At 43.6% G+C, this 27,611-nt stretch overlaps 2 protein-coding genes across 2 annotated transcripts in view; both read left to right on the plus strand.

Annotated features, from left to right (window-relative positions):
* The first annotated feature begins 628 nt into the window (after positions 1 to 628).
* Positions 629 to 14,755, plus strand: SLC39A9 (solute carrier family 39 member 9). The gene is made up of 8 exons (XM_083166636.1): positions 629 to 795; positions 4,655 to 4,778; positions 8,958 to 9,066; positions 9,708 to 9,893; positions 9,967 to 10,035; positions 10,143 to 10,228; positions 12,590 to 12,724; positions 14,229 to 14,755. Exons 2-8 carry the CDS (start codon positions 4,683 to 4,685, stop codon positions 14,457 to 14,459), a joined length of 912 nt encoding a protein of 303 aa, XP_083022762.1. The 5' UTR covers positions 629 to 795; positions 4,655 to 4,682; the 3' UTR covers positions 14,460 to 14,755.
* Positions 14,756 to 16,684: 1,929 nt separating this feature from the next.
* PLEKHD1 (pleckstrin homology and coiled-coil domain containing D1) overlaps positions 16,685 to 27,611 on the plus strand; it is a 51,433-nt gene continuing 40,506 nt past the window's right edge. The window contains exons 1-4 of the mRNA XM_083166635.1: positions 16,685 to 22,703; positions 22,837 to 22,930; positions 25,857 to 25,946; positions 26,852 to 26,928. Of these exons, the coding sequence (XP_083022761.1) occupies positions 22,555 to 22,703; positions 22,837 to 22,930; positions 25,857 to 25,946; positions 26,852 to 26,928 (410 nt within the window). The 5' untranslated portion in view covers positions 16,685 to 22,554. The remainder of the gene's footprint in view (positions 22,704 to 22,836; positions 22,931 to 25,856; positions 25,947 to 26,851; positions 26,929 to 27,611) is intronic.

The following is a 27,611-nucleotide window of genomic DNA, read 5'->3' on the forward strand; positions in this document are numbered from 1 at the left end:
GCCTTTAGTAACCAGGTGGCGAGGGACGCAAAGGTCCATTTGGGTTTGGTTCCCTTGTTCCAACCTTGCTCCTCCTCTCCACACCCCCTCTCCTCCCCAGGTCCTTACAGCATACCTCCCAACTGTCACGATTCCGTCGGGACAGTCCCAATTTTCGGGTCCTGTCCCGACGTCCCACCCGCGGCAGGCATTGTCCCGCTGCGGGGGGTGGCAGTTGGGAGACCCCCCAATCTAGTAGAATAGACGCTGTGCGCATGCGCACAGCGTCTATTCTCGTATGAAAATGAGGTCGCGGCTAATTAGCATAAGCCGCGCCCTCATTTGCATACGCCCCGCCCCCTTTTCGGGCTTCGCCGCGCGAGTGTCCCTATTTCATCCGGACACAAGTTGGGAGGTATGTTACAGCGAAAGGGAACTAGTCACAACCCACCGGTACAGTAAAGCATGGCCAACGTTTGCCTCTACAGCTGCTGTAAAACTACACGTCCCAGCGTGCCTTGCAACAGTTTTTGCATTCTATCATAGCATGCTGTGGCAGAGCATGCCGGGATTTGTAGTTTCACCACTCAGCTGGCGAGCCACAGTAGTGGTGCTGCTGCTGCGTAAACCATAGGGTGACGTTAGCAGCAGCAACGTGACCCGGAAGCGCTGCGCGCTGTGACACCATGACAGCCGCAGCCGTAGGCCCGGAGAAAGCAATATGGCCGATTGTGTATGTGTAACCCGCTGAGGCCTGTCACCGCTGTGCCGCCGCTGGGGACGCAGACTCCGTATTCTCTGAGAACCGTGAGGCCGGTGAGTCGCTGATTAACCCCATCCATGACTCCCCCATGCCTCCATATTGCCTTGGGCTGTTGCATATCACTGTCACATACACAGAGCCCCCCCCCCCACCTTTACAGTCACATATAGACACAGTGAGTGTCACCCTATATGCACCCTGCACGACTCATCCCAGCTACAGTGCAGTACTGGGGTACACAATCACACCCTTAGGCCATGAGTTTGGTATTATTGGGGGGCCACCGAATCAGCTGCTTCAACTTCAAGAGAGCAGAAAATAATAATAATAATGACATTATTATTTGTATCTATTAGATAGTTGCTAATTTTTGAAACGTTGGCCTGTGTTTGCTATGACAGAATGGAATTGCTACCTAAATAACAGTGCTGTCAGGTGGGTGTACCACAGATCCTTCCTCAGGAAATAAATCCCTTTAGTTATACTTTTATAACTAGCAATGAACATTCTTCATTACTATGATTGTGGTTACCCTAGCAATGTGCTTTTTTAATGTTTTTTTTTTTTTATGGTTCTTTTTTTATGTTTATTTGCATTTTATAACTGAAGATGCTAGAGACTGTGTTATAAGTGACATTTATTTCATGGACTCACTATGGCTACATAATCTTGTAACATTGCATATAATGCAATTGGCAGTTAATGACCTTTTGAATTTTTTTTTTTAAACCAAAAAAGTTCTACATTCATAGAAGGGATATTCAATTCAGGGCAATTTTCTTTTTTTTTTTTAATGAGCAGAAAAAAATTACTTTGTTATTCAATTGTGTCTGTTTTCAGACGTTTTAGTCAAATTGTAACTCATTTTTTTGTTTTGTAAAAGATAGTTGTAAAATGGCCGCAGTTTAGAGATAAACAAGTGGATCGGTGAGTAATTCTCAGACCCACAGGCTTTACGAGCGTGCCAGATTTGTAGAAAGTTGAGACATTATGACTTGGAATAGGTCCGATGCAAGTTTTTTTTTTTTCCCCATTAATTTGCCATGTAATAAGAACTGATTGTTAAAGTGTTTGGACACTGTGCTGCTTATTACTACAGGTAAAGATGGACTCCTGTCTGTAAAAGTTTGTTTTCCAAGCTGATAAAATAAAGCATATCTGGCATCTATCTATGCAGGAAAAATCATTGAAACTTGCAAGAATTATTATTAATGCATCTTATTTATAAGGCACTACAGGTGTTTGGCAGCTCTGCACACATTACAACATTACAGAGTGCACAGAGCTGGACATGACAGTAACTAAGAAACTAAAATGGAGCAAGTAACAATAATACCCCTTTCACACTTGCAAAAATATCCTGGGTTTTTGCATATGAATGCGCATCAACCCGGGATTTAGCTCAGTGTGGAAGGGTCTTGAAAGAATATCCCAGGATGAACATCCCGGGATTTCTACCCAGGTCCTGACCTGGGTAGATTCCGGAATCGACCCGGGATGCAGTCAGTGTGAATGGTCACGTACCCGGGATTGGACTATAAAAAAGCTGCTTATTGGAGCTTTCTTGGGCTCACAAATGCTGATGTCATCTTTCAGAGCCCTGGAGTCAATTTCTAATGACATGCATATGTATTTAGAGGGATTTCCCGGGATCAGTGTGAATGGGGCTGTCCCGGGTCGATCCCAGGTCTGAGTGCAGTGTGAAAGGGTACATTCCCGGGTAGAGTCCTGGGAAGCATCCGGGAACACATTCCCAGGTATGACCCGGCTCTGCGAGTGTGAAAGGGGTATAAGCAGCACAATTCTCAGTACACAGCTGAGGTGTAGAGAAGCAAAGACATACCAGGGGTGGGTTTCCTTCAGTAGAGATGAACAATTACAAGTGAGAAGAGCTGCTGTGATAGAAGTGTGAGAATAGGAGGGAAGAGTGCCCTGCTCTAAGGAGCTTACAATTTAGAGGGCTTACCATGCACACTAATGGATAATGGATAGAAAATGAACCCCATGTGCCAGCATTGTACAGTGTGAATAGGCAGGTGAGGTGGTCTTTTAACATGGCTGTTGGCTTATCTTTTCACCAGAAGACCACTTTGATAAGATTGAATGATCCTTTGTCTAGTTGGACATCTTTATGGAGTTCTACTTACTGCATAAAATGATTAGGTAGAATCTCATATTGGGCATGTGGAGTGAATGTTGTGCAGGGGTTAATTATAAAGAAAACAGCGCCATGATAAACCTAAAGTGTTAGTGCCAGCTGTTCTCATAATGCCTGGATAAGGATGCATTTTATTCCTATGATAGTTGAAACCTTGTTCTCTATTTCGTTTTATAAGCCTTATCTTATCTTCATAGTTTATTTAATAAGGCCCCACAATACTCCGGGGGCCGGGACAGTCATTGTGACATCCTACACAAATCATACCTAGAAAGAGAACAGGACATAGGAGGATGATGGAAAAAGTGCAGACATTAGTTGCCCAAGTAGTGCATGCAGTATACGCACTGTGCACCTAGGGCAATGAGCAGAATTCTTTCCATTTTGCCATTATTTACATAGACTGTGGAATGGCAAACATTGAACTCATTGGGTGCTTGTTGTTACTATGATCAAGCAAGGGACAGGGACCAGCAAAGACTGTGCTTAACCAAGTAAAGTTGCATAAGACATTATTACATATTTAGTAGACTGCATATGTAGCCTGATAATGCTCCAACGCTCCTGTTTGTTGTTGTTGTTGCAAACTGAACAATATAGTATCTAATTGAAACATTTATTATTTTATAAATATTAAAGAAAGATGTATATTTAAATGTTTCTGCACCTCTGTTGTTAACCGTGTATTCTAAAGGGGCCTATACATGGGGAGATTTTTCTGAGCAACGTGAGATTGCTCAACACACAGCGCTGCACAGCGATGTGCCAGCGATGTGCGCTGTGGGATCTGTCAGAGCCAAAGTTCTCTCGTGGGAACACTGGCCCTGACCGGGGATCTAAATAGATTTATCCAGCATGCTGGATATTAGGGTGGCCAATCCTGGGATCGGCGGGATCCTGGGATTTGGCCCCCAAAACACCGGGATTTCACGCTGCCCGGCTAGTCCCGTGCAGTGCAGTGTGGCTCTGCGCATCTGCAGCGTGATGATGTTAGAGGTCTCGCTGCGCAGGCCGCACAGGCTGCTTGTGTTATGGGACCAGCCAGCCCACCTACTGACCCACCCACCAGCCCGCCCACCCGCAGACCAGTACACCAGCCGACCCGGCTTCAACTCCCGGCCTCACCACGGATGTAAGTATATACGCAGGGTGGCCGAGGCGGTGCTGATGTGGGGACAGTGAGTATAATGGAGGTGTATCCTCCTCCTCCTGTGGCTCCCCGACATTACCTCTGCGGCTACTACACAGATAAAATATACCTGCAGGAGGACCAGTTGCATGTGCACTTCACAGACGTGCCGCAGTTCTACCAGGACCATGAAAGGGTAATGTGCCTCTGTGATCTGTTGCTGTGTCTCGTCTGGGCTGGGTAGTGAAAATCCAGCCAGGAATAAATCTATTAGGGAAGCCGATCCCAAAGTCCGGAAATGGGCATTTTTCAATCCCAAATTCCGGGATTGGCTTCCCTACTGGATATTAAGCGTCGGGCGATAGCGCCACACATCGCTATTGCTACAGCCCCTACACACGGAGTAATGTAGGAGCAATTTCTAAGCAATGTAGAAAGTGCCCTGAACTCGCCCCATGTGTAGGCCCCATAAGAGTTATCACCTGATGACGAGACCACTGCCACCGGAACATTAGTACACACACACACACATAGTAGGATATAGTTCTGTTGCCTGTTTGTTTTGGTCAGTTTCCATATAATTTTCAGCATTATTATATATAACTTGACTATACATTTGTTACAGAGTGGACAATTGAAGGACAACAGCAGCCATGGATGACTTCACCTCGATCAGCCTCTTGTCACTGGCCATGTTGGTGGGCTGTTATGTTTCTGGCATAATTCCACTAGCGGTCAATTTTTCAGAGGTAGGAAAACCTGTTTCCATGCATCTACGTCTCACCAGGTCTCCAGTTTGGTTCTTAAATGATTGTAAACCTCATAGAACCTGAGCTGTTCTAATCTATTTTAGATCTAGTCTTAGTCCTGGTAAGTTTTAAAATCAGAAGGAAAGTTAATGTTGCTTATATAGCAAAGCGGTAAACATTAGATTTAATACATAGTGCATATTAAAGTATCTATTAGTATTGGGCAGCACAGATGGTGTAATAGTTAGCATTACTGCCTCACAGCACTGAGGTCATGGGTTAGATTCCCTAACTTTGCAGAGTTTGTATATTCTCCTCGTGCTTGCGTGGGTTTCCTCCGGGTGCTCCGGTTTCCTCTCATAAACCAAAAATATCCTGGTAGGTCAATTGGCTGCCAACAAAAATTACCTTTAGAACGTGTGCGTACATGTGGTAGGGAATATGATATATGAGCTATATAAATATCTGGTAATAGTATATAAGATTGTGGGGCACTCTTGATAATATTAACACTGCTCCTCACATCTATGGGGGGAATTTAAGTATCTTAAGTGACATTACTGATCTGTTCTGTCATGTTGATAAGCTGGTAATGAGTTTTTATAGGGGCTCAGTTTAATTTGCTCATGTAAACCGTTTCAATAAAGGCAAACACTGCTGTTATCCACCAAACACACTCTGGAGTCAGAAATACTATTTGGGGTTAATGCTATAGGATTAGAATATATATAGATGGATAGATAGAATAGGGTTCTAATCCGTTACAGATGCAGTATCTTGTTAAACAATTCTCTCCTTGCTTTCTAGACTAAACTGTTTTTTTATTGTCTTAGTCATTATCTGCTGGCTTGAAGTAGGCAGGTACATATATATCCACGTATGTCCTTGCTGCAATCGCGCTAAACAGCCCCTGGCGAGACTCTCCTAGCGTTTGGTGTCCGTTTTGCTGAAAGCGATCTAGTGAGATCGCTTAGAAAATGCCCATAAATTGCTACATGTGTAGACACCATTTCACAGTATGAACCATGATGTAAAGATTGTAATCTGCTCCCCTGTCTATTGATGTGGTCGTCATCTGCCCATTCCAGCTGTGCTCTCTATGAACCCACCCAGCTCCAAATGACCGGTTCAGTAACTGTTGGTCGTGTCCTATATGTACTGATTTCTCTGGGGAGCTGTATGAGGATTTATACAAAAAGCACAACATCCAGCCACGTAGAATCGCTTACAAATGTGTTAATATTGCATCATCTTCATCCAAAAACATAACTGCCACCCTCCTGCATTGTGTTGTAGAAAGTAAACTTTGCTGCATTGACATTTCAGCTACTTATTTATCCCCTGCTTCTGAGAAACAATCAAACCATAGTTTAGTCTGTGAGATCGACCTTTTAAATACTGTTATTTCATCCTCGTGTAATACAGAATTCAGAAGCCAGTCAGTGAAATCTAGGAAGGAGAATACAATTGAGTGCTGCTGCAGCTCCCATGTAAAGCGACCAGGGGCAATTCAGTATTTTGTGCAGCAGACGGCCGCCATTTCTGATTGCTCCCCCTTACTTTTGGAAAAGAAATCCGCCCAAAGTCAGGCTTTTTGGCACCCAAATTCTGCTTTGCTTGCCAAGTAGTAAACCTGTTGTTCAGGTGCTTTACACGGCTAAAACCCAGTACATTTGGGCTCGATAACTAATGGCACTCGCACCCGTTACATACGAGCACCCAGAATGATTAAATTTTCAACTAGGAGAAACTTTTAAGAAGCCAGGAAATGTTTATATCAATAGAAATGGCACATCACCTGGTTCCTGGGACTTGATCACACCCTGATGATATTGATTGAACAGGAACTTTAATATTGTAAAGTGCACTTCTTTACCCTGGTAATAGTGTAAGTACAGATATTTGGAATAATGCAAATCATTGCTTCCTTATTTAAAGCTCAATGGTTCATGTATACTTGGAGGATTCAGTATGAAATCCCGACAGGGTCAAAATCCCGACATATAGAATGTACAGGTGAAACAGTCTACATGCCTTTCGGTCGACAGGTGCGAGGTCGACATGGGTTTTTTCACTTTTTTTTTACCCAAATGTCGACACAGTCGACATGGACACAGTTGCAAGTGAACCGCAGCCCCTCGCATCGCTCGTGATGCTTCGGGCACGGAACCTCGCTGCGCTCGGCACACTGAAATACCGCCTGTCGGTTCAAAAAACAGTGAAAAAACCCATGTCGACCTCGCACCTGGCGACCGAAAGGCATGTAGACTGTTTCACTTGTACATTCTATATGTCAGGATTTTGACTGCATCCCTACTTGGAGAGGGACATCTAATATCCTGATCTAATATTCATAAAAATGCAGTTAAAGTTCATTCTCTAGGAACCAGTGACAACACAATTAAATTCACGTTCCCCTGTTAAGATCCGGTATCCAGAATATAGATGAACCGTCAATACCAAAAGTTCGAATTGGATTTTTTTCTACTTCGATTGGGAACGGTACCTGGCCCAAGGCATGCTACATGATTGAAGGTCCATGTGCTTAACTGTCGACATTGACACCAAAAAACAAGAAATATTAAGGGGGATATTCAATCTCCCGCCGCCATTTCCCGGAGAAATCGCGGCAGGGTCCTATTCAATGCTGTCTTCCCTGACAGCATTGAACAGCGATCTCGGCAGAACGTGCCCGACTTCACAAGCAGCAGAGCACGTTCTGACGAGAATTGATGAGCTCCCAGTTGCAGCGCGCCGATTTCTGACCACTTCTCGCCCAATTCTCTGTGCTCGGCAGGCAGGACATTGAATCCCGCCTGCAAAATCCCTGTCAAGCCGCCCGAGAATGGGACAGGGTCCTGACCCTGCATTGAATACCTCCCCTGAATGTAGACATAGAAATTGTCGAACCACACTCTTAAGATGCTTTGAGCACAGGGTTCCGTGTGATTTGAAAGGCTTCTTTATCATAAATGTTAAACGCACTCACACTCTGGCGGCTTGCACTACATAAATCCCACATTTTTTAAAAAATTAATTACACAGGTAGCAACAGAAATCATGTTCTCAAAATAACTCTGCAATAGCACAATAAGAGATATACTGTATAAGCAATCTGTCTGTAATTTGCACAATGTTTGTCCCAGGGAATAAATGAATGCTACTCTGTGCAGGTTCCGGGTCAGGCAGGTTATTGCTTGAGGTACAGGACAGGCAGTCATTTATGTGACATCTTGCTTGCACAGTATATTTCTGCAGGCAGCAGGCCAGGAGCAGACTCTTCTGAAGAATCGTAACCGCATATTATACGAAATGCTACGCTCCCCCCAACCGGTCCCTCTTTCATCATTTGTTATATAGAGACAGGCCCTGAGGTCCTTAATCATGAAGCAAGAGCCACACTTGTTCTAATTTTAAGGTTGAGCACTCTCCCGTCAGGAAGAACTTGCTGATGTTACACTTAAACAATAGGATAGGTCAGAAAGGCTGGGTACACCGAGTTCTCGGCTCTCCCTTAATTGGTCTGCAAATGTATAGGAAGTTTACTAATTATCTATTCTAACTTTATTAATTTGAGTTTTATTTCACGGAGACATCTCTAATTCAGGGGAGGAGGGGGGGGTGTTTATAATATTTTGTCTTGTTATACCCGTAGGTCATATTATTATTTATTATTATTATTATTATTTTCATTATCATCATGACATAGTGACATTACAGTAGTGTTCCCGAAGCACAATGAGCAGACCCTGTACACATACACAGTGTCCACGGGGACCCCTGTGACATTCGGCACTACAAAAAACGTAGAAACCTCATGTCAACCATCGACCACACTCCTGTCACTCTAACACTGGCATCTAACTTCCTTTACTGTTGACCTAGACGTTGTCAACTAGTGTCTAACTGTGGGGTTCAGCTATGCATGGTCAACCATAACATTGTAGATCGATACCATTACACTAGTGTGAAGGAAAAGCACATGAGGGAAGGGGACCCTGCTCATGAAAGCTTCCAGTCCAAAAATGAGCTTAATGCATTGGGTTCGGTTGTTCTTTCCCTAGGGCACTCTGACTAGATAGGTGCGGGGTGAATAGCAGCAGTTGGCTGTACGTTTGTTTCATTTACATTAATTGTGAAGAATTCCCTCGGACTCACGTCATGTCTTGGTCTTTGTAGGAACGTTTAAAGCTGGTGACCGTACTGGGCGCAGGCCTGCTCTGCGGTACTGCCCTGGCAGTCATTGTACCTGAGGGTGTCCATGCTCTCTATGAAGAAATACTGGAAGGTGAGTATTCTATATCATCCCAGACATCTTGCCTAATTATGGCTTATAAGGCAATTGCAGGCAAAGGTTTTGCATACAGTTCAATATTGTGATTATGTTTTCATATTAAAACCAATAGATTAAAAAAAAAAATATTATTTTAATTCTGATATTATTCTAATGTTTACAAATTTATTCTAATAGAAAAATAAAATACCTTTTGATTACGTTGTGTAATGCAACAATAAGCCAGCTTAGAGATAAAGTACCAACCAATCAGCTTCTAGCTTACCTTTTCATTTAAACACCACCTGTAAAATGACAGGAGCTGATTGGTTAGTATTGTTTTCCTCACTTTATCGCTCGCCTGCTTTGATAAATATCCCCTTACATCTGGCTTGCTTAGCAATGATTTCTGATGTCGGCCAAATGTGCCAATGATCGTGGCTTGGACAAAACGCTAATTAGGAAATATACTTCTGGTATTCTTGTCTAGCCCCCAATTTAGATACAGAAATGTGGATTGCACTGCGCTGTTCCTTTGCTCTCCTAACCTCAGTGAACCCCTCTATTGACTCGATCACTGCAGTGTGATTTCTCGCACGCTCTTGTGTACAGCATTTTTAGTTGTTCTGAAATGATAATGTGTTTTTTTTGTTCAGCTAAACACCACGAAGCAGGGGAAAGCCAGAAAGTGAAGGAAGCAGAGACCGGTGCTGAACTATCCTCTGTACATGAGCATGACCATTCTAGGCTACATGCTTACATTGGGGTCTCTCTGGTACTTGGCTTCGTCTTCATGCTCCTGGTGGATCAGATCGGAAGCTCTCACATGCACTCTACAGAGGGTAAGTGCGAGTGGGCCGGCTGTGCGTTCTGCCAGCCTTGTTCTGTGCGCATGACTGATTTACCCTTTCTCAGACCCAGAAGCAGCTCGGGCAGCCAGTTCAAAGATCACCACCACACTGGGCCTTGTAGTGCACGCTGCTGGTGAGTGTGACAATAGTCCTCTATTTATGATAACATGATACAGAATGATAGAACGCAGTGTGCAACGTTCAGTGTCATGCAGCTAAAGAGTCTCTATTGTTTTATAGCTGATGGGGTCGCTCTAGGGGCAGCTGCGTCTACATCCCAGACTAGCGTTCAGCTTATTGTATTTGTCGCCATCATGCTGCACAAGGTAAGACCAGCAAAATATTCCTCCCAGTTCCATATATAATGGTTGATTTACCTTAGATGGGAGTTCTGTTCTTAACTAACCTGCGGGTCTACTGATGGTGGCGTAGCAATAGGGTTTACTAGATTTGGCCGCCACTAATGTATTAGGATCATATATTAAGGTTATAAACATTTAAATGGAGGAAAATTTCAGTTTAACTGATCTGATAACTGATTAACCCCTTCCCGACATTGCCTTTTATGGTAATTTTTTTTTTTTTTTTCCTCCTTGCGTTCAAATAAGCGTAACTTTTTTAATTTTCCGGCTATATAGACACATGAGGGCTTTTTTTTTGCGGGACAAGTTGTACTTTGTAATGGTACCATTTACTATACCGTATAATATTCTGGGGAATCAGGAAATAATTCAATGTGGGGTAAAAAAAAAAAAAACGCCATTGCACAATTTTGCGCTGGTTACGTTTTTTTTGGAGTTCATAGTTCGTTTAAAATGATGGGTTATCTTTATTCTATGGGTCGTTACGATTCTGGTGATACCAAACTTATATAGTTTTCGTTATGTTTTACCACTAAAAAAAAAAATCGCAACTTTTACGGTTTTTCTAATTTGCGTTGCGTCGCCATGTTCTGCGGCTTATAACTTTTTTATTTTTCCACCTACGGACCTGGGTGAGGGCTCATTTTTTGCGGGCTGAAGTGTACTTTTTAATTAATACCATTATGGGATATGGGCGACTTTCTGATCTCTTTTAGTTATTTTTTTTTGGGTACGCGATGCGACCAAAAAACGTAGTTTTGGCGTTGGGGATTATTTTCCGTTTACGCCTTTAACCGTGCGGGATAACTAATGTTATATTTTAATAGATCGGACTTTTAGGAACGCGGCGATACCAAATATGTTTATTTTTTTTATTTTTTATTTATTTTTATTTGGGAAATGGGGAAAGGGGGGTGATTTGAACTTTTAATATTTTTTTATTTTTTTTTTATTTTTAAACTTTATTTTTTTATTTTTTTTACTTTTACTACAAGGCCCCCTAGTGTACTTGACCACTAGGGGGCGCGATCGCCTGTACTAGGTTCAGCCATAGAGCTCTATGGCTGAACGTAGTGATTTTATGCACTTCCTATTACATCCTGCCTCAGGCAGGATATGATAGGTATGCAGACACGGCCAGCACAGGGGTCTACATTAGACCCCTGGCTACCATGGCAACCGATCGGCACCCTCCGATCTCGCTGCGGGGGGCCCCGATCGGCGCCGGAGGGGGGCGCCCCCCCTCCGATCAGCTATTTAAGCACTGCGGTCGCTTTGCCCGCGGTGCTTAAAGGGTTAAACGGCCACGATCGGCGAACTCGCCGCTCGTGGCCGTGAGAGCAGGGACCTGGCTGTAATATACAGCCATTACCTGCTCTCTTTCAAGCCAGCTCACTCCGTGAGCTGGCTTGATTCCCCCTCAACCGACATATGACGTAAATGTACGTCATATGTCGGGAAGGGGTTAAGAGATCTCCTTCAATATTTAATGTTTTCTCCCAGCTAGTAGAATGGCAATTGGTCCCAGATAGTGGGAACTACCCCACAGTGCCCCAGACTGTGCCCTGGACATGGGAGGCACTGATACACAGACTTGGGGGTATATTCAATGCCGGGGGCGAGCTGTCAAAGCTCACCCTGTCAGTATTCAACTGATTCAATTCAAGTGACCGTTTTTGGAGCGAGGGGGAATCTGTGTATGTGGTCGCAGAGGCCGGGAGACTCTCAACTAAATGCAGTGGGCTCCATGCATTAGCCACAAGCCTCATTGTCTGAGGGAATCGTCGCCGGCCTGTGACAGCGAGGATTTCCCTGGAGCATAGAATAGGGTGAGCAGCCGGCGAGGGGGTTAAACAGCGAGGATTGCTGGTTTTCTGCGATCCCCGCCATTTTAACCCCCTCGCCGGCCGCATTGAATACGGGCCTTGCTCTGCTCACCATGGCAGGGGAATTAGCTGTTGCAGGGCAGTGAGGGCGTGAGCTAATTCCCCAGGCCACTAATATATGGAGATAGGTTTAATAATACATTCCTATTTTAGGGGTAGATGTATGAAGCAGTGATAAAGTACCAGGCACTTTATCACTTCTCCTCCCTTATCACTGCTTCATACATCTACCCCTTAGGGAGGACCAATCATTGTAAGTATTGAATATTATGTGTGCGTTATCGGAAATCACATACTGTTGTTGATTCCGAGGTTCTAAAACCTTTTCATAAAAAGAAGTCCATTTTACAGTAATTATAACCCAACAATCATGTTATATTTCTTCCCTTTTTAATTCTGGGAAATTAAAGCAATAATTTTGTTTTTCCATTTTTTACAGGCTCCGGCAGCTTTCGGCCTAGTGTCTTTCCTGATGCATGCCGGGCTGGAGCGGAACCGCATCAGGAAACATTTACTTGTATTTGCTCTGGCTGCTCCGGTTCTATCAATGCTGACATACGTGGGACTGAGCAAGGTAAGACAACTGCGTGTGTATAATACAGATCAGCTTCCTGTCTGGTAACTGTTCAATGATACATATGTTCTCCTGTACGTACATACATGCGTACGGTACACGCTCACACCCAACCGAGAGAGACGCATCTACCCCCTCGCAATGCATAAAACCCAACACTCACAAGGGAAATGGCAGAAAGCAGGATTTACAGTTCTTCACTAAACTAGAATGATAGGTGTCCCCTCTGAATATCGGCACTTCTCCTTCCACTACCCCTTGTACTGCTTGGGAAAAGCCTTATATGTAGAATCTGAACCTTTGTGGTGCTTTGAGGACGGCGTTTGGGAACCTCTTCTATACGGTGAATGGACAACTAGATATTACCACTGTGGCGTGTGCCTATAGTGCACACAGATTTCATATAAAATGAGACATAGGAAGACTTTTTATCTTTTTATTATTTCAGAGGTGCGTGAAAAAAGGGGGTGATCATCCTGGACCTCAAAAATGGGGTGTCTAAGATAGCAGGACAGTGTTAGAAGGCTGTTAGTGGTCAGAAGTCAAGTATTGGGGGTTCTGTTGGCATTTTTAGGGGCGTACTTCTCACATTCCCTGCGTAAGTGGATCGCAGTTGCGAATCCAATAGCGTATATCTCTAAGCTAGGCCCTTTGGTGCTTACATGGAGACAAGGGGTTTTGAGGCCAGCACTATGCACTCTGTATATGGTTGCTGCTGAATATACTGTATAGGTATACTACAGGATACCTTGTTTGTTTCTAGTGTGGCCATGTGAGCACAGCCACAGTCCAACTGCACACACCACCAGCGTTGCTGACTCCACTGACTGCTGGACCGGCTCTCTGCATTATGGCCGTCGTCCGCGGCTCCCCTGTGACACTGCTGCGGCACCCCAGGGAGCCACGGCGCACAGTTTGGGAACCACTGCCTTAGGAGATTCCTTTCAGATCCCAATGGCTGTCAGTTCTTATGAGAGCTCACTTTGAGAAGTTAGTCACGGTTTAAGTTTGTATGCGATCCTGTGCATATACCGGTATTAGTATTATCAGTAGTCTTTTTATACAAAAACTTTTACCATTATGATATATTATGAACAAAAATCCATTTTAATTATACTTACATTTTCCAAGATTCTGTGTCTGTTTTGAAAAACATATGGTCTAGCGCAGCGTATACTCCCCATTTCCTGCACACCTTTGGTGCTTACAGTCACACTGGACATAAAAATAATAATACAAAAACAAAGGGTTTCTCATAGTGCAATATATTTTACTACAATGGCCAATGTGCGCTAAATATAAAGTGGTCCAGTACCAATAGGTAAAACAATTACAGCTAATCTTATGTGTAGACACTTTCCTAGGAAGCAGCAAACAGCAAAATTTGTCCCCCAATATTGACCTCTAACCTATTATCATCCGCATACCGACTCCAGCCAAGTATATATATATTTGTGTGTTTATGAGAATGATGTATTGTTTTCTGTCTTGTCTTCTCCCACAGAGCAGCAAGGAGGCGCTCTCCGAGGTCAATGCCACTGGCATCGCAATGCTTTTCTCTGCTGGGACGTTTCTATATGTAGCCACGGTCCACGTACTCCCAGAAGTCGGCGGGATGGGACACAACCACAAAGCAGACTCTGGTGCTGCTAAAGGACTGAGCCGCACAGAGGTGGTGGCCTTGGTTATGGGCTGTTTAATACCTCTGGTATTATCCATAGGACATCAACACTGATATGCGGAAAGAAGTCCAAATCTATTCGTTCAGAAGCGAATTACACTGGACAAATCCAGGGGAAATGTTCATGAGAATGCCTAAGTCTCCTAAAGTTAGATCTTGTGTCGTCCGATATGAACTCGATGGAAGTGGAACATCCTGCTGGGGTGGTTTTTAATAGTCTTACAATTCGGTGACAGCCAGAACGTCAACTTGTACATATGTGTTCCTTTTTTTAAAAATGATTGGATTGCTGTTTATTAAGGATACAATGATAATGTTTGGGAAAAGAGTAAAACATTTCTTTTTCTTTCTTGGGGAGTCCTCTTCCCCCTTATTCTATAATTGGGGACTCCTGTTCCCCAGCAATGGAGTTAGCATTTCTCCTTTGTTTGCTTGAGTTTTCCTGATGATGATGATGGGAGCTATCGATCTATTACAGGAGAACTGTGAGCTTTACGCAGCCGCTAAGTGTAGCCTTACCAGCACGCTCAGCGGAGCGATCTATAGCCTATTCCATGCTATGTTCTGCTGTCCACTAGAATATAGGTATATAGAGGATTAGTCGCCTAGATTAACTCATTGGCTGCAGCATATAATTATATCTAGATGAACAGATAAATCCTTATGAATGCGATGGCAACTTCGTTTCACGTTGGCAGTGGACTCGCCAATGTAAGAACGGAACTGAACAGAAACACTTGGTGGCGTTTGTCGGTCTCCTGAAAAATAAACTGAAACAAATTGTTTTGTAGGATGAACTGTAATTTTGTCATTAGAGCGTCTGATGTAGACGGATTATTACCAAGTTCTCTATGTGCCAATGTTCTCACGTCTGACCAGTCTCTGGACCATAGTATAATTACAGTGACTCTGAAGCTCAGTTTCAAGTGCAGACAACAAAAGCGATGTCAGCCATGTTTTCAGATAAGTATCTCCGTTATGGTATCTGTGCAGTGTTTGTGGCTGAGCATTGTCTGCCTCACCCAAATTCAGTATCCCTTTGCTTGCGAGGAACAATATAGTGTTTTCAGGACAGAAATTTATTTTGCTTGTGTTCAGCTTGGCCTTAATGTTGCATTGCATTGTGGTCTTTCCATGGATTTTCATGTAAGGGTTGTTCTAATTGATTTGGTACTCAAACACGTGGAACATATCTAACGGACACCCTGTTTCTGTGCTGTGACCTTTGTCTCAATGGTGAGTGTAAACCGCAAAGGGTATTTGCTTTCTAATCCTGGCAGAATAGAACACTGTTCACATTCCGTATAAGTGACTCAATTCTCTTTGAATCGCTCTTTGGATGGTCTCCGAGATCCCATGGAATGCAGATAAGATCATATTGGCGGAATACAGGCTTGCAACTCTTTTCCCGAGTGTCTTTAGAAGTAAATAGATCACACCATGGAAGCAGCCTCTTTGTGCGCTGAAGTGTTATGTAGTCTGTCAAGTAAAAAAACCTGACCTACGGTTTGATGCCTCCCAGTAATTTGATTGACTGAAGCCATGGCAGCCTCCACCATGGATAGGCACACTTTAACAACACCACTGTGTGCCTTCATCTGGTCACAGTGGTCTCCCGGCACAATCCTATTTCTGCTTCCTGCTGTTTTTTTACTTTTCGTCTCCGATCTTGATTGTCAAAACAGATGTTTCATCGTTTTATAACTGTCCATTGGTATAAGATGTATCCTGTGATATTTTGTATTACTGTCTGCTTGCGTCACGTCTTTCACCTCGTCAGAAGCAGGACCCGGACTACAATGCATGAAGTACTAAAAGTGAAGATTGTGACCTCCTTGAATGCTCTCTGTCTGCGTGCATTGCCATTTTGGATTCAGTTGACTTACTAATGTGCAATATTGACTCGTGTGCTTGCCACTCAAGCCAGGAGGACGGAAGTGAACTCTTGTTACGAGACGCTCTGCAGAAGGACAGATGTGCTTTCGAAAGCTGTAAAAACTCCCTTGGATTGGACTCCCTTCTATGGCTGACTATTTCCAGCCAGAAACTCAATATTTTATGTACATGAAATCATTCCAACATTGACGGCCTTATTTCTTTTCTTTTTGTTTTTCACTTTAATTGTGAAAAGTAAATTGATTTTTTTTTTTTTTTTTTTTTAACAATACATTTTATGTATGTTCTTTTAATTGATTAAATGTTAAATCATCCGAATAAATGGCGTTCACTTTTGTTTTTTTAGCGCGAGATGAAGAAAAAAACTTTTGGGGTGTTTGTTGAATTCTGATTTAGATTAATTTTTAATACTTTTAGATGAGTTTGCCTAATGAACATTTTGGTTTTTAATACGATCATTTCAAAGAAAAATAATTTTTTTTTTTTTTACTAATATGACTCCAATATAGGGGAGATTCATGTAATGTGTAGCTGCGCACATTGCGGGTAATTACAGGAGGAAAGCCTTACATGGTGCTACGCGCACCTCCATGAAACGCAGGCAGAAATTTGTCAAGGTTTTCCGGCTGGATAATCCGGTTCTTAACGCACCAGAATCCAAAGGACCTTCACTTCTAAACAGTGGCGGCTATTGAGGAAGGGCTGCAGCACAGCCTAAAATTTAAATAAGGGAGCAACCGTAACTTCCAGTAAGTCAGTTTGGAATGACAGTTGGCAGTGGGTGTGACTCTCCTATTTGAATTTTAAACTGTGCTGCAGCCCCTCTGGAGCAGCCTCTGCTGCTATTTGAATCCCCAGCGTTGTCTATACTGAATGGTGCCCACCAACACAGCAGAGGGGCAGATTCGCTTTAGTATGAGAGGAGAGTGTAGGAATGAATTGATTACAAACCATTCTGACATAGTCTATTCCAGGGTATCCGGGCAATAGGCCAACCGTGTCGAGGTTGATACAATATTGTTGACATAGACATGACCTGTGATAAGGTCTACATGAGGTTTTTTTTTAAATATATATACTGTAATATATATTTTATTATTTTACTTTTTCCACTTTACCATGTGGATGCCAATTTGGGAATGGTATAGTTCCAGAAACATTACACACACTGATTGATATATTGGTCGTTCAATCGAGCGACTGATATATCGATGATCCATTGGCCAATGTGTACGAACGATATATTTGTGAACAGCTTCGTTCAGATATATATCGCATCGGCTCTGCAACACAGCTGATGCCCGATATATCTAGATATCTAGATATATATTGGTGTACCGACCGCCCGTACAGCTGCACCCGGGAGCTGTCGATGATTGACAGCTCAGTGGGCTGGCATATGCACTCACCCGCTTGGATGTCAGTTCTGACCGATCGGGCAGTGTGAATGGAGAACACGCTGCTCAATCCTTCTGTAGATATTTCTAAAGATATAGCTATTGGTGTGTGCCCAGCTTAATCTGGCGTCCATGTGATAATCTACCAAAATATATGTAGAGAACTTGGTCTATCATTGCCATGTCGATCTTTTCGCTGTGTCGACCTGTTGACCCTTTACTCCATAACCCTATTTCAGACAAAGGGGTTAATTTGCTAAAGCTTTAAATGTGAAAAGTGGGGATTTGCCCAGAGCAACCAATCAGATTCTGTCTTTTGTAATTCTCTATTGCATCCTAGAAATTGGTAGACCAAATCTGATTTCTCTTGTAGAAGCTTTTGGGAATTGACCCCTAAGAGGCCGTTTTTTCTTTTAATAGATTTACAGACGAGACGTCTCGTCAGCAGCCCGTTCTATTTTACTCTGATAATCACTCAAATCATTGACTTACACATTTGTAAATACTACTTTTACTCTAAGTTCCGCCGTCCTTTTGCGGTGAACAAATGTAACAGTACTGGGGAAATAATATGTCATTAGCTGAGGTCTTGGACACAGCAGTCTGGTTTTTATTGAATGTTGAAAGAATTGTTCTATAAAGAACATCACTCACATAACATTATTGTAAACTATTCAAGGTTAATTAAATTATTCATATTAATGGATAAGTTTTCTTCCCAAGACAATGGGATAGAGTAGCTGGAGTGATTGCTTATATATTATACTGCAGAGAAGTATGTCCATTGCAGTGCATGGTCTACTAAAGCGCTTCAGCTAGAGCCCTAGCGATACTGTATCTGCCTTAGCCCATGCTTACCAGAGCAGGACGTTTTAAACTGGTATCTGAAATCCCACATAAATCACACATCTACAGAACACAGGGTTTAACCTGCTTATATATTTATTACCTTATCCAAGCCAAATTCTCCAATTCACTGGCTGTCTCATTTTACTTTATAAGGAAAGTCCCACAGTGATGCACCGTGTCATTTGTGCTAGCTGGACACATTGTTCCAGATTTATTTAAATTCCGGTGTCATTTCAAGTTCACGAAAAATTGGAAATGTTTTACCAGCGGCATTTAGAATCTTGTACTGGAATATCAGAGGCCTATATTCTCTTGGTAACCTTATTATTAATAGTTCATTTGCAGGACACGTGTGACAAGCATTTAGGCAGATTTGATATGTAGATGTTGCAAAATATAATCTTTATTATACTTTTATCTGATGCAACACAAGTTAAACCTTTGAGTGCCAACATCTCTGTGAGAGATGTGCAACATATCCGCTAAAAATGCCAGCGCCGCTCACATTTGTTATATAAATTCAAATAAAAAAATGTTAAATAAAAAAAAAATCATATTTCCTATATAAAGGTAAACATTACAAGTCATTATTATGAATAAAAATGTTTGGCAATTTTCACACCTATTTTGAAAAAAATCCCTTGACACAAAAACTTAGTGCTTTCGGCGGTTTGGGGAGAGGGGGAGGGAGGACTGCTGGCTGCGTGGAAGAGGGTGGGCAGAGGAGTAGTGCTAATAGGTGGTGGGGGTCAGTGGAGTGGTGGCAGAATTGTTTAAAACACTGTTTTAAACAATTCTGCCGCCACCGCTGACCCCCGCTGCCTGTTAGTGCTGCGCTACTCCGCCACCCTCTTCCAGCACCCGATGTGCCATCACAAGATGGCATGCGACATTGGGTGCTGAAAGGGGGCAAGTTTTTCCCCTAAGATGCGATCGGATTCGATGGACCTTGCACTTCGAAGTGTATGGGTAGCAAAAGGGTTAAAGTACAGATGTTCTATGGCTGAACAACCTTTTAAAATAATGTGTATAAAATTATTAAGAAGATTGCCTTGTGGTGAAGATTTGTTTGCATCTGATATTTTTCTGAATGGAAACCGGGTAGAAGGAATGGAACCTTATCAAGAATTATTACCTTAACCTTTTGAGTTACAATTTTGAAAGTTTTTCTTGGATTTCCTACCATTCTCACCAACCTATGTTTAAGCTAGGGATGCATTTTCCTCTTTCATCTGAGTCCATGGAGTTTGCTATAGACCAATGCTTTCCTTGGCCAATGTGGCGCACACAATGATACCAAACGTCAGAATGATTACTTTTACCAATTTAAATCGGCTGAATGACTCAATAAAGGATTGAAGATGTTTGTTGCTTATTCAAGAAATAAGTTAATATGAAATATCCCTATAGCCCAATTATTATCTTTTAAGCTGCCCAGGTCATTTTTGAATATCTTTGGAGCAGAAGTCTTACCGATATAGATGAATTCAGTTCACCACGGGAGGCAATGTGCTTTATGCCTGGGGCTATTCAATTCTTTGCCCGTTTCCTGTGCAGTAATTGAATGGCTAATTCACATTAACCCATACGTTCTGAAACAAGTGCTTAGAACCTATAGATTAATGTTTTTGCAAAACCCTCAATAAGGACATAAAAACATACTTTCTGCAAAATTCTGTTCAAGCCCCCCTCGGGCTCGAACAGGAATCCACATGAATAGCCCCGGCCACCTCATGAGCCCAGGGCTAATTAAATCTGGCCTGTAAAGAGTGAAAAATCTTTGATGTCTAAAGACCTTTATCCTTTTGCTTCATTTATATTTCTTATTCCTCCCTGTCCCTTTCGTGAGTGTTTTGCATCTATTTGTGCCAATTTCTATGAACTTGATGATCACTACTGGTCAAGACCATACCTTTTACTTACCGGTTTGCCTTCCTCACCCTTTTTTGTTTTTACGTACCCCCTGTTACATTTTTAAAATCAATAAAAAGGAATGCCATAAAAATAAATGAGCGGCTCATAGAACATCTGCAGCTGATTGGCTGCATTTTTTCTGGGAAACTTGACCGAAGTCCCGTACCGACTAACCGATTAGCAGCACCGTTATAGTTAACGGACACTCATAGAACGGGTATGGGTCATAGCGTTGACCACTGAAGGTCATCAGGGATTAGCTCAACACCTGAAATAGGTAGACGTGTCTAAGGTCAACAGGATTGGAAGGTCAACACAAGCATCAGGTCGACAGTCAACAAGTCGACTTGAGTCACGTTTTTTTGCCCTGGATGTTGACATGGACACCGTCTATGTCATACTTGCCGACTTTGAAAAACTCCTCTCCGGGAGAAGCCTGGAGAGGAGTGAAAGGGGGGCGGGGCGAGGCTACCATCACCAAGCCCCTCCCCCATGACTGGCAGCAGCATCAATTTGCGGGTCCGTGGATGTGGGGAAGGGCTAATATGATGCGAAATGACGCGATTCGCGTCATTTTAGCCACGCCCCCTCCCCGCGGACCCGCAAAATTCAGAGTTTATTACCGTGGGAAAGGGGGGAGCTGGGGCTCCTGCGAAAATGCGGGAGACTTGCCCACCTTCCTGGGTGGGCCCGAATTGCGGGACCCTCCCAGCCATTCCGGGAGGGTAGGCAAGTATGGTCTAAGTGTATCGCATTCCCTCACTTGACTCGCTGCCTTGCTATACTAGTATATTCTCCCACTACAGTAGTGGATGGTGGGGCATGAAATGCCACCTGTCGGCTCAAAAAAATAAATGACCTAAAACAAATTGTCGACCGAATGCTTGTGTCGACTATTCAATATATACACATTGGTTAATGATATTGTTCAGTGACATCACCTCTTCCCCTGCGGTGCATGTAGTATTTGACTATATTGTTAGATTATGCTGCATGCACAGACGACGGGGGAGTCGTTAATGATATTGAGCGTACGCCAAAGTCCCGTACGCACTGAAAGTGTTTTTAAACTATATTGAGCCCTGCTGAGCAATCTCTTTTGAAAACTCATCTAGTGCCTGGGGCTTTATCACCGTCCAATCAGCTCCTAACTGTTAAGTTACAAGCTGGATTTAAAAAGGGACAGTTAGGAGCTGGTTGGCCGGTGATAAAGTACCAGGCACTTCATCACTTCTCCCTTATCACCGCTTCATACATCTACCCCTCGGTTCTTTGTATTCTCTGGGAAAAACCAAGTTGCTATTCAGCGTGCTTGTCTTGTAATCCATCTGCAAACACTGTGCAGGAAATGAAATAACTGGACAATAACTGCTGTGCCCTGTTCTGCAATAGCAGCTCAGATTACAGAAGTAAGACCCATTAAACTGGAGCCGGTACTTCTGTAAATTAAGGAGTAGTGTGTTCAGAGGGAATCCCCAGGTGACTGCTGCCTTTATACTGCAGCTGGGGACAGACATTTTCGCTATAGGATGGAAAGCTGCTGCTGCTTTACAGTTACGAATGACCTCTGGAGAGAAAACAGGAGATAAACTGTTTCTTAGTAAACATAGGACAATGTAAAGGATGCTGATGGTCTGGGCAAGCCATAACAAGGAAACCTGCATGTATTACCCCTGTGCTATACAGCTGATGATGGCAGTGCCAAATCTGAGTGCACCCCTCCCAGCTGGGTCCTCGCTCCTGCCTTTATGTGTCATTAGACAAATGATCAGAGATGGCCATGAACTTTCATTTACTGAGGCATGTATTGACTCAGCAGAGCTGGTATTGATTGGACGTAGAACCTTCCCATTATTCTCTTCAATACGCTGCTCTCCTCTGTCCGGTCTATTCCAGTGATTTCCTATTACTGTAACACCCTTATGCTTGCAGCCTTCATTCTCCCTTCTATCCTCTGTCCTTTTCCAGAGTGCCGTTGTTATATGTACCCCCCACCCTCTTCCTCTTCCCTTTGTGCCTGTCTCATCTCACCCCTCACTGTCAGGCCAGAGCATCCGGCTGGCAGCATCACTTAGGACCACGCCTGAAGTAAGATGTTCACATCCAAATCAAGCTCTGTTTCCCCCTCTCCGTCTATGGAGCAGACGGACACAGATAATCTGGACATTAGAACCAAGGTGCAGCTTCATGGTGTGCTGTGGAAAAGACCCTTTGGAAGGCAATCAGCGAAATGGTCCAGGAGGTAAGAGAAGTTGCTGGAGACAGTGTTTTCCACCCCCTTACCTTCCTTACAGCAGAATTTGATTGTCTATAGAGGCATCCATATTAATTTACTATGCCAGGATCAGTAAAACGCACATTTTTACTCTTTACAGGTTCTTTATAATAAAGGACAGTTTTTTGCTTTACTATGCAGAAAATGAAAAGAGAAACTTTGAAGGCAACAGATATTTTAATATACACCCCAAGGTGAGTTCCACGCAGCTGTCAGATTATCTCCCACCAGGAATATCTACATTTTATGGTTATTATATCTGAAAATGTAATCTGAGAATGCTTCATTTCTGAGATTTGTGGGATGATGCCAATTACAGAGAGACCAAACTTGGCTATTGTTTAACTACAACTCCCAAGATCTTTATCCAACTAACCCTGGGAGCTGTAGTCCGAACAGTACTGATCCTTACCCAGCCTAGAGCATGCCTATAACTGAAATGCTGGGTTTATTCTGTAGGTCTTCTAGTTGTATTGTCTCTGTGCAGTTCTAGCCTCTGCTTATCACTAAGTAAATGTCAGCTCGCATCAGGATACCTGGAGCTCTGCAAGGCTGATTACTACGCACAATGCTATTGAAGGACTTCATTTTCTCATATGGTTCTTTATGATTTCTGATATCTAAACCAGTGTTTCTCAAAGCCAGTCCTCAGAACTCTTTACAGTGCATGTTTTCATGACATACCCCGTGTCAACCTTTTCTTGTGTTGACCATTTCCACGTCAACCTTTTGTCATTGTCGACATATAACATGTTGACCTTTTTGATGTGTCAACCTTTTGCCTGTTGACCAGTAGAGTATTGACTGTCCATCTAGAGCAGGGGTGGTCAAACCTGTCCTCAAGACCAACCAACAGTTCATGTATATGAGACAACCTGTGGATCTATAGTAGGAATGAATGCAGCAGGTTTGAAAATGTGACAGTTAGTAATGACTACAGCTGTGCACCAGCTAGGTGGTCTGGAAAACATGGACCGCTGGTAGATCTCGAGGACCGGATTGGTCAGTCCTGATTTAGACACTGTGGAAGTAATAAACCACACCCTTCCAGATCGGAAGCGGTACATCTGTCAGAATGAACTTAGGTCTACAGTCATTAGGTCGACTGGCAGGAAGGTCGACCTGACTTAAGGTCGACATGGGCCAAGGTCGACATGACTTAAGGTCGAATTTGCATAAAGGTAGACATGAGGAAGGTCGACTGGTCATAAGGTCGACATGGGTTTTTCACTGTTTTTTTTTATCCGAATGTCGACACAGTCGACATGGACACAGTTGGCAATGAGAATCGGACCCTCGCATCGCTCGCTTCGCTCGCAATGCTTCGGGCACACTATTTTATTCTCCCACCACGCCCTAGTGGATGGTAGGGCATGAAATACCGCCTGTCGGCACATGTCGGCTCAAAAAACAGTGAAAAACCCATGTCGACCTTATGACCAGTCGACCTTCCTCATGTCGACCTTTATGCAAATTCGACCTTAAGTCATGTCGACCTTAAGTCAGGTCGACCTTCCTGCCAGTCGACCTAGTGGGGTCGACCTAATGACTGTAGACCTAAGTTCATTCTGACAGATGACCGCATCCCTCCAGATCATCTAGCTGGAGCACGTGTGTTAAATTACAGTTATTACTGAGGATACAGGGCACGCTAAGCAGAGCTTTAACCTACTGCCCCCCCCCCCCACCAACCCCACACTGTCGTCTATACCCACTTTCCAGCCCCTCATGTGAAAGTGTGAAGGCGGTGTCTTATAAGTTCTACAACCGCCATCTGCATTAAATACAACAAGGATGTTCTCCTCATAGACTTCATTTTTGTGATGGTCAGTGGATCCCCCCCGATTCGGCACCCTAGGCAACTGCCTTATGGTAGAGCCAGTCCTGCCTAGAAAACTTGCACTGTTAGGGCTAAATTTACTAAAGCTTCTAAAAATGGAATGAGGTGATGTTGCCCAGAGCAGCCAATCAGATTTGGCCTATGATTTTCTAGGATGCAATAGTTAAATGACTGAATCTGATTGGTTGCTATGGGCAACATCACTGCTTTTTAATTTTTTGAAGTTTTTGTGTATTTACCCCTAAGTGTTCTGTGAGGAACTAGTTTGGGACAGCAGCCCCATGAGCACCATAGGTAAATGTACAAGAGACCGGAAGCAATCACCCCGCAGAGTTAGGTCCATCTATAGCAGGGATGGGGAACCTTCAACCCTCCAGCTGTTGTTAACTACACATCCCAGCATGCCCTGCAAAAGTTTTAACATGGCCAAATAGCAAAACTGTAGCAGGGCATGCTGGGATGTGTAGTTCAACAACAACTGGATGGCCGAAGGTTTCCCCATCCCTGATTTATAGCCTCACCCACATTTATTTCTGTCTCTTCACTTTCCAGGTGACTTTTATAGTTTGGTATGCAGTCGACAGTGTCTTGAAACCATGTGGTCGACATAGATAAAAGGTCAACACAAGCAAAGGCTGTACGTGGCAATAATCGACATATGAATAGATCTACTTGAGTTTTTGGGAAATTTTCTTTTAATTACTTTGGTGGACTTTATCATACTTTATCACAAGCATGGCGAGTGCAGCGGTACACTGATTTGGAGCCTGTGTGATTAAATCTACAAATTGACCAACCCCCCAACCCCCCAACCCCCCCCCCCAAAAAAATATGAAACACTCCAGTCAACCTTTTCATGTGTCAACCACTTCCACTTCAACCTTTTTGCTTGTGTCGACATTTTGTCTACGTCGACCTTTGTCATTTGGTGTTGATCTAAACATCGTCGACCCTTTATACCAGGGGTAGCCAACTCCAGTCCTCTAGAGCTGCCAACAGTTCACATTTTCCAGACAACCTAGCTGCTGCACAGGTGCACTCATTACTCACTGACACATTTTAAAAGATCCACAGGTGGAGCTAATTACTTCACTTGCGATTGTGTGAGGAGATCTGGAAAACATGCACTGTTGATAGCTCTCGAGGACTGGAGTTGGCTACCCCAGGTTTATACCATAACCTAATACATTTGCTTTCCGTAGCGCCGCACAGAACATGAAACTGTCTCAGCATGAATTACTTCCTCATACCCAATGTCCGCACCTTAATTCTCTCCCCAGGGAGTGATACCACTTGGTGGCTGCCGGGTGGAGGCTAAAGAAGAGCCTGGCATGCCTTATGCCATGAAGATCTCCCATGAAGATTTCCATGTATGTATTTAGCCCAGTTTTAACATTTACCCCCACAATAGTGGTGTCCAAGTAGCCTGTATTAGGGACATGGCCAATGTCTCGGGGCAGTCATTGTACGGTATGGATCATTGGGTCTCCAGCAGTTAGGTCGACATGCATTGTGTCCACACCATTAGGTCAACATGCAGAAAGGTCGACATGGGGGTAGGTTGACATGTCATTAGGTTGACACAAGCATTAGATTGATGTGGGCAAGGTCGACAGGCGAAAGGTCGACATGGGGTTTTCACTGTTTTTTGACCCGGATGTCGTCACAGTCGACATGGACAATGAAAAGTAGAACCGCTTCTCCTTGTGTCTCCCACCATGCCCTAGTGGATGGTATGGCATGAAATACTACCTGTCGGCTCAAAAAACAGTGAAAAACCCCATGTCGACCTTTAGACTGACGACCTACGCCGATGTCGACAAAATGCTTTGTTGACCTAATTACATGTCGACATACACCCATGTCGACCTAATGGTGTCAACCCAATGCTTGTCGCCCTAATGAACATATCCCTCATTGTACTACAGTCTTATATTCTGTAATCAGTCGCACTTAGCGCACCCAAGTGTATGGGGGTAGTCTCTGCCTGACGGGTAGAATAACCCCAGTCTAACAGTATGTGTTTGTATGTGGTAGATTGCTGTCCCATGATTGCTTTGTACGTGTGCTCCACATTTACTAGACACGGAACACTCCACAAGTAGCCCAGACAGCCCAGGAACTGATGCTCTTCTCGTTACAAATTCCTCTGGGTGCCCATGGAATAGTCAATAGAACAACGTTCATTCCTGTAATACAGAGGTTTCCTCTGCCTGAGCTAGAACATCTCCCTCCTATACCGCTGTATGACACTGCCTCTCTTTCTACTCTGCAGGGGAACATCTTGTTGGCAGCAGAGTCTGAGACGGAGCAAAGCCAGTGGCTGGAAATGCTGCATGAATCTGGCAAAGTGTAAGTACAAAAGTGTTCCTGAGTGTGCATCCTGCCAAATGGAAATTGTGATGCACAGACAGCGAGAGGAGGAGAATCGCAGGGACATGTCCTACCAACTTGTACTCATTAAGGAAGTACTGGTACCCCCCCCCCTCCAATGATAGTTACTACTGTATCTCCCCACTCAGATGCTGTTTAGAGGTCCATTACTGTCTGATTAATGGTCAGTTCTACCAGAGAGGCAGAAGAACTCTGATAGCCTGACACTAGAGTGCGTCTCTGTGTTCAGAGCATTAGATGTTGCCTGTGATTGTCATTAGAACAGTATCTGAGTGTTAACATTCTGAATTCAGATAATGCTGTTCGTTTTCTAAAACCCGATGCATAATTTAAAAGGGCAATGCATTTATTAGGTGCATTTAGCTAGTACAGTGGTTCCCAACCGCTGTGCTGCCAGCAGTGGTCTGGTGCGCCCGCTAGAGATGCATTGCATGGTTGTCCGCACTACAATATAGCGCTTACACTCTTCTGCGGGCCGGCCTGTCACTTGGCTTGCTGTATGGTGACTCATAGGTTTTGCACACCACATCAATTTCTGCCCGCCTGCCAGCAACAGTGCCAGCTTGAGTGCCAGCATCCCAATACCAGCCATGCTGTATAAACTGGAAAAAGATTTTTATACAAGTAAACCGCGCCAAACC

This window comes from Crinia signifera, chromosome 12, assembly GCF_055691185.1.
Source record: "Crinia signifera chromosome 12, ASM5569118v1, whole genome shotgun sequence".
Classification (NCBI taxonomy): domain Eukaryota; kingdom Metazoa; phylum Chordata; class Amphibia; order Anura; family Myobatrachidae; genus Crinia; species Crinia signifera.

What these genes read in the sequence shown, in the direction of transcription:
- SLC39A9 (XM_083166636.1), top strand. Translation starts at nt 4,683, where the DNA reads ATGGATGACTTCACCTCGATCAGCCTCTTGTCACTGGCCATGTTGGTG. An exon ending in CCTTGTAGTGCACGCTGCTG is followed by an intron (nt 10,036 to 10,142) that starts GTGAGTGTGACA and finishes ATTGTTTTATAG; the next exon opens with CTGATGGGGTCGCTCTAGGG. An exon ending in CATACGTGGGACTGAGCAAG is followed by an intron (nt 12,725 to 14,228) that starts GTAAGACAACTG and finishes CTTCTCCCACAG; the next exon opens with AGCAGCAAGGAGGCGCTCTC.